Below are 7923 nucleotides of genomic sequence, written 5' to 3' on the forward strand. Positions count from 1 at the left end.
AAGTATTATAATAATGTACAATTTATTAAAAACCCTGTTGTTATGTAAGGTTGGCACAAGTGGAACAGAACAAACTGAAGAAGTAAATAAAGTTATTTCAAAAAAACTGATTCAGTCAGATACACAAACTTTTGATAAACCTTTCCCCCTCCAGCTAGTCCTGAAAATTATAAGATGAGTGAAATAGCTGCTTTCATGAGGTTTTTCTCTCCAGAGGAGAAAAATCGAAATTTAAGCAAACAAAAATGTCGCACATCTAGCAGGACGGATCCATTGTGCACGACCACGGTGTGGTGGCGCGAGGCAGGGCGATTAGCACCTCCAGATCATCATCAGCTGTGTAGTGAGTTGTAGGCCGGCCTCGGCTAAACAAGAAGCAACAAAATAAAGCAAGCCATACAGGAGATTGAATATTTACAAATAATTTAAAATACTGTGAAATAAGAGGAGAAGTTGTATATATAATGAGAGATGAAGAGGAGTCTAAGAGGAGACTAGTATAATACGGAAAGAAGTAGAGGAAGTAAGTAATCAGGAATGTGTGCCCGAGGGTGAAAGCTGAGTTCCTTAAAATCTGTAGTGTAGACAGTGGCCTATGAGAAGAGAGTGGAGGGGAGACCACATCAACCTGGGTACATCCCATCTGGCTGTGCAGCTCACGAGACCATTTCAATTCTTTCACTCTGAGTGCCCAGAAGCCCTAGAGTTCCTCATGACCAGACCTGGACCCAAAACGTTGGTAGTCCAAAGTAAGATGCTCATCTTTCTGCTTCACCACAAGATGGCGACAGCTATTTAATAATGTGCCTTCTAGTTTCCAGAGATGAACGATATGCTGAGAGAAAAAGTAACTGGAAGGAAAAAGGACTTCACCTTCTTCATGATCCAGAATGCGGGGATGCTAACCGGATTCACTGCCATCCTGCTCATCACCTTGTATGCAGGGGATATCGAATTGCAGTAGCAGGAAGTGGGATGCGATGTTATGAAGGAAGGCATTAATAAACAACGACACAAAAACATCTCCAAAGGGATTTTTTTTTTTTAAAAAAACGTGTATCCTATTTAGTTAAAAGAAAAATTTATTTCCAGCTAGAGGCTAAGGAGTCTAGTGACTGGTTTTAGACATGTAAAATAAGTGGACTCTGTTGTTTAAAATTTCTTTAAAAGGTTTTTGGTTTCAGTCTGAAATGGACGGTGTATGAGGCCTTTGGTATATGCCTAGTTTTCAATGTTTATGCATATTAGAAAATTATTGTGAAGCAAAACACACACACTCACAGACATACAGACCCAGAGAAAAACACCAGGCTTTAAAACTTGGTTGGGAAAAAAAAATCAAGTATTTTCAGAGTGGTTTTCTTTCAATTAATGTGTTCGACTGCTTTTAAAGGCAGGTGCATCAAATGTGGAAGAAAATCAAAACAGCGCCAGTGCCTATATGAATGATGCCGGTGCCTAATGAACCCCAGAAAGAAAGATTGTTCACAGTGCTTGCTCAGTTTTATGTCTCAATTAGTGACTCGTAGGGTTGTTTTGAAAGCTATTGCAAAGTAACATGAATTAGGAAACAGCGGAAAGGCTTGCTAAGCCCTATGAAGCTTGAGTGTAAACCTGACCAGACTCTGCAAAAGGCCAGAAGCGCCTTGCAGTGGCTAGTGTTGGGGTTCCACCCCTCAGGAATACTGGGGGAGTGTGCAAGACTGCTCCGGGCTTAGCTCTGAGACGATGGTGAACGCGATGTTGGGTGGGGAGAAAGAAATTGAATGTAATCTTGAGCAATTTACTTTTTAAAGATGAGCATAATTATTTAGCAGGGAAATTTTCAATAAATGCAAAATAACAGCTGGGCTGTGCTGTGTCAGAGACGGGAGACTATGGAAACATGTGTTCATTAGGGGTGATTGACAGTCAGTTGGAAACATCGTCTTTTATGTTCAGCCTGCTTTTTCCCCCTACATGGTATACCTTTGGAAAAACTCACCAAGCTGTGGTTATTTTTTTCTACCTTTTGTAAAAGACAGATCTTGTTGAGTTTTTGAGCAGGTAGTAGACAATTAGTCTGAACTGAACACCCTAATCTCGATTCAGACTCCCAAGTAACTTGAAAAAAGGGGACTTGCCAGTGATGAAAATGTTAATAGAAACCAACAGTTATCTCAGGAATTATGTTCTCCTATAAGGCAAAAGATGTTCATACAAGAGCAATGCAAATTTGTCAAACTTTCACATATATATTTATGTGTATTTCACTTATGACTGACAACTGAAAAATATTATTTGACCAAACAGTAAACAACTTTGAAGCCATGTACTGTGTCTGTTATTTTTCCTCTTACGATGTCTCTATTTTGAGTGACAATCATGTACTTGGTGTAGTTGAGGGTAGAGACAAATAGGAAATTAATGCTGTATTGTTTATTTCAAAAAATATCTAGCAAATAAATCCTACAAAGATTTATTTTTCATTTCAATAAACAATCTATATTATTACATTTTTTTGCATCTGTGCTGAATAATCTTTGCTTTTTAAAAGTACAGGTTTGTGTGTGTTTCTTTTAAAGAAATGATTTATGAAACAATAGTTTAAAAGATAATTTAGTGATCTTCATTGTGTTGTCGTTCCTGCTCGGATGGAAAGGTATCCTGGGACTGGGGAGCCCAGAGACCACACAGCTCTGAGAGCAAGCCCCCGCAGCAGGTGCACTGCAGCCCTGGGGGAGGATATCCCTGGCTGCACCGGGAGTGATACAGCATAACACTTCCCCAGTGCACCACTGTGCTTCAGAGTTGCAGCTCTCAAGAGAGAATATTCCCCGCTGAGCTGAGAAGCTCAGGAGCCCCAGCCCTGCTCCACTTCTTAGCTTCTCCCTGTCTTCCTTGCTTCTTGGCTTCTTCTGATGAGAGAGTGGAATTAGACAGCAAATCCCATTAAAGGGACAAATCCAGGGTTTGGAGGGATGAATTCAGGAGTGGCTGCCTCTGCTCCTAGGAGAAGACAGTGGAGAACTGAACAGTAGTCAGGGCTCATATAGGATTTCTTAGGGGTCAGAGCTTGCCAAGGTAGAGATTTCCAGGGTGAGGATTGGTGAGATTTCAAGTCTTGAGCTTGAGGTAGCTCAGGGATTGGTGGGTTTTCCCTGCTTAGCTATTGATGGATTTTTCTGTGGAGAGGAGTCTGGCCTGGGAATGCCAGTTACTGCCTTTAGAAAATGGGCCTTTAGGGAAGTTGGGGGTGGAAGGCTGGGCCTGGGTGCTAGAGCTCCTCAGGAGGGGGCCTGATCTGGCCACTTTCCTGCCTTGAGGGTTTACAAAGTTTACAAAGGGAGCCTGCCGGAGTCAAGGTGAATAGCCAACACCTTGTACATGTGGAATGTCTGTTAACTTTTTGGCATGCTTTCTGTCATTTGGCTTTTTAATCATTTTCCTTTATTTTGTAGAACAAAGGGCGCTGGGCAATGCTGATTTGAAAGCAAAGACAATTGCTCATTGGAGGTAGAAGGAAAGCCATGATGGCGTCTAAATTACCCTGCTTAACTTTTTTTCAAGTAAGCATAATCCTGTCAATTAACCTATCTTCTATGGAGGCATTCATTATACGGCATGAATATTCTATCGTCTTATTTTTCTTTTTGAAGAAGAAAGGATTTATTTCATATTATAGGTTACAAACCATCACTGAGGGAAGTCAGGACTAAAGCAGGAACTAAAGCAAAAACCTTGGCAGGGGTTGGGGTTGGGGGGGGTGTGGAGTGGGGGAGGCACTGCTTCCTGGCTTTTTCTTTGGCTTGTTTGGCTCACTTTAGTAACAGCTCTTTTGCTGGATTTGCAACTTACTCAACAAGAAGGACTCCTGGCCTGGTAACCTAGCAAACTATTCGGTGATGGACATTAGAGAACCTACAATCACTATTTTGCTAAACCAGCATAAACATTAGATTTTAGAGATGCTACCAGGATAAATAAAAAGTTTACTGCATAATATGTTGGGATATATTCTCATTGTTAAACTTTAAGGAATGGATACTAACAGCTGGCATGTATAGGGTACTGTAGCAGACCCCGTTACCATGGTAACTGCAGTGTCACAAAGCATCTTCGGAAATGGAGGATCACAAAGCAGATCAGCCCTGTCCTACAGAGAGGCTGGTGTATGGCCAGCTGATAAAGTCATGGTTTTAGGGTGTGGCTTCCCATTGTAATGGCTGGAAATTCAAGTTCCTATGCCAAAGGACAGAGATGCCCAAGTCCAGTTATGAGTAAAGAATAGACAGGTTTAAGCAGTCTTAAGTAGTCCCTATGAAGTATCTTTTATTTCATTTTTCCTCATTGAAGACACCTAACACTAATGATAATTTATCTCTAGGGCCACCTCCTTCTAATACTTACCTAAATCCTTTTAATGAAAGTGGTTTCTTTCCCTTACCCATGCAGTTAAGGATGTGCGACTGTACCACAGCTCGGTGCCAGTGGGGATAATTGATGTTTGCTTAGCTTCGGTTTGCTCTTCTGCCCTGGCTTGCTGCAGCAGCAGTGGAATGTGCCAACTTGTGAGCTCAGTGTTAGAAGTCTCCGGAGGCTATGGATGGTCGTAATTTCTAGATGGTCAGTGAGACCCTAGACCCTATTGAGTATTTCTGATATACCATATTTAAATGCCTGTCTCTCTGTGCTTTGCTCAGTATTATTTGTCTTTAGGTCTCTCTTTGATTTTATCTAGAGGCTACCATGAGTTCCGGACAATTTCTGTGTTTTACTTAAGGTCTGTGGCGGTGCAAGAGGTTCTCAAATGGATCCTTTTGGCTGCGTTACCACAGATCATTCTTAATGGATACTTTGTCTTCCTTACCCTGTACTTGGTTGGTTTTTCTTTCAGAGTCTTTCTGTGCTACGGAAGCACCGAGCATTTTCTCATGCTCATTTGGCTTCCTAGTTGAAGACTCTGACTTCTGTGTGGTTCCAGAACTAGAGCCTCTGCTCATACTCTGTAAAGTCAGCGAGAGAAACTGGATAAGCTGGAAACTCCAAATGTCATGCCGTTAGTTAGGACACGTGGGCCCTTTCACCACAGTTTATTATTTTCCGATAGCATTCTGTAGGCATTGGGAATTACACGGCGTCGTGAAGATGCATCTTAGATGTTGTAAGAGAATTGGTAGCATCGTGGCACTGAGGATTTGATGCATAAGAACTAAGAGGTTTTTCTCTCAGTTTTGTAGACGAGGTGTGAGCCGAAACATGGGGCTGGCCCTGTAGTCTCAGACTCCTTCCATTTGCCCGCTGTTCTGTAGCTAGACTGTGGCCCCCACTTCCAAGATGCTTTATATCCTACGATGGTTCCTAGAGAGCTGGCTTTGAACTCTAAAACTCCACACATCAGGAAGGAGGACTGGAGATAAAGGCAGAAAGTTCACGCTCACCTCTTTCCTTACCCTTTTTAAAGCAATACATTTTAGAAGTAAGATACAACAGTATCCATTTAGTATATATTACCAGAACGAGTCGCAGGAATATATCAGGCTGGAAAAGAAACGAGGTAATGCTGCATTCAGCTGGATGCACTACTATGGAAAAAAAAAAAGATTTTTGTCATTAAGAAAACAAAACAAAACAAAAATGAGCCTGAGTAATGGTGGCGCATGACTTTAATACCAGCACTTGGGAGACAGAGGCAGGCAGATCTCTGTGAGTTTGAGGCCAGTCTGGTCTACAAAATGAGATCAGTGACAGCCAAGGCTACACACAGAGAAACGCTGTATCTGGGAAGAGAGAGAGAGAGAGAGAGGGAGGGAGGGAGGGAGGGAGAGAGAGAGAGAGAGAGAGAGAGAGAGAGAGAGAGAGAGAGAGAGAGAGAGAGAAAACAAACAACAAAAAGAAAGCAAAATATGGCAGTGTGTAATTGAGCATCTTTTGCTCTAAACAGGTTTGCATGCATTTGCTTCTGAGTGTGTTTATGGGCCAGGAGCTGATGTCCACTGTCTTTCCCAATCCTCTCCAACCCCACTGTTTTGGAAACAGAGTCCCTCGCTAAGCAACTCAGCTAGACTGTCTGGCCAGCAAGCCTCAGAGATCCTTCTGTCTTCACCTCTCCAGAGCTGAGATTACTGGTGTGGGCCTCCATGACTGGGGTTTGCTGTGGTCTCCAGGGACCCAGGCTCCGGCAGGCACTCAAGCTTACCTAGTGAGAAATTCACCTGTCTGCATGCAGCCCATGACCAGGATTATAGCTATTTTATTCTTTTTATTAGCATGTATTAATTATGCAGAATAATGGGTTTCGTTGTGCCATTGTACATGCATACACAGTGTAGTTTGCATTTGGAATTATGGATGTTCCCTGCTATGCCAGGCATGTTTTATGTGGGTATCAGGGATCAAACCATCAAACCTCAGGTCCCTGTGTTTGTGTGGCAACACTGTACCAACCAAAGCATCTCACCAACCTCTGGGCTTTCTCTTACTTTTCAACTAAGTTTATTTTCAAACAGCAGGTAAATATGTAAATATTTATTTCAAACACATTTCTAGCTCTTAAACACATTCTTTCAGACATTTAGGTCCTCTGCTGTAAAATTCTGGAGGTAACGCCTTACTTCAGACCCTGTTGGGGTAACCTTGTGGGTGGGGTAACCTTGGGGTACATTGTGTGAAGGCTGTCTGTATATTCAATTGTTGATTGCTAAACCACAGAGCACTAAGTACTTGCCTAATCCTGGGATTTTTAAAAAATAATGAATCATAAATTTTATTTCAAAATATAAACGTCATTAAATATGCATACATGTTAAAACACTTTTACAATTTCATTAATTTTTTTCTTTTGCATAGGACATTACAATATAGAATCTATGCCTTACAAAATACATAACAAAGTTTTACCCGGGCAAGCCGAGGCCATATTGGGAAGTATACAACTGTAATATTTCACTGTAGTGATCCAGGAAAGATGGAACGTGGCCTTTGGAAGCGTGTCAGGAGCTAGTTTAAAAAAAAATCCCTGTGGAAAAGGAAATTGGGAACCGGATGGAAATGGCCTTGGCCTCTTGGATTTTGCCTTGGGCTTTTGGCAAAGGATCCCACTGAAGTTCCACGCATGGCTTTGGATGGGAAGCAGCCACCTGGGTCTATACAGCAAAACCACAGCAGGCATTTCCAGTCACTAAGGAGGGACAGGTGCTCTGACCCCACAATGCTCAGCAGCTCAGCAGGGAGCCTTGCGTTACTGTCTGCGGGGTCTCCACACTGGGCACCCAGGATCTCTCCAGTGTCCAATGTGGGAACAGAGAGATCCTTCCACCCACACAGTAGGGTAGACGTGTAACTCAGGTATGATGCTGGGACAGATGACCAGGCACTGCCTGAGTCACGAGAGAAGTAGCCCTAGCTACTCCTGGGTTCAGTTCACAGGCTGACATTGCTAATGAGCACAGGTAGTGGGTACTCTAGGCAAAGAACTGGGAGAAAAACCGGCTCTCACAAGCAGGGGCACTGTCCACGTAAGACAAATCTGAGCAATAGCTTGGCCTCATTTATCAGCTCCTGGTTGTGGCTTTGTTTACAAGGCTACCTATTTTGACTTCTGACACGTGTTAACCCACTGCCTCCACCACCTCCCCCTCCCCCTCCTTTTTTTTTTTTTTTTTTTTTTACAAAAGTTTATTTGGTCGGAGACAGTGCTAGAAGATTTATGTGTAGCCGTATTGTGATCAGTAAGAAATGCTTTGTGGGTCTCCCACATTGTTTGGCTGTCCAAAGTTTCCGTCTGTCTGTCAGTTCTGGTGGCCGTATCTTTCAAAGCTAAAATCCAGATGTTGACTCACTGTTTTGAAAATCAGGATGGCACTAGGAAAGAGCCAAGTCCTATAACTAATTTTCCTGATTGGGAGGATTTGGAGGTTTGTCCTGGACACATTCCAGAGAATT

At 42.5% G+C, this 7923-nt stretch overlaps 1 protein-coding gene across 2 annotated transcripts in view; it reads left to right on the forward strand.

Annotated features, from left to right (window-relative positions):
• Positions 1-1037, forward strand: part of SLC39A8 (solute carrier family 39 member 8) — a 66631-nt gene extending 65594 nt beyond the window's left edge. For both annotated transcript variants that reach the window (XM_084757038.1, XM_084757037.1), the window contains one exon: positions 815-1037. In XM_084757038.1, coding sequence (XP_084613164.1) covers positions 815-964 — 150 coding nt within the window. In that variant the 3' untranslated portion in view covers positions 965-1037. The remainder of the gene's footprint in view (positions 1-814) is intronic.
• Positions 1038-7923: the final 6886 nt, after the last annotated feature.

This window comes from Acomys minous, assembly GCF_964271855.1.
Source record: "Acomys minous genome assembly, chromosome: 14".
Taxonomy (NCBI): domain Eukaryota; kingdom Metazoa; phylum Chordata; class Mammalia; order Rodentia; family Muridae; genus Acomys; species Acomys minous.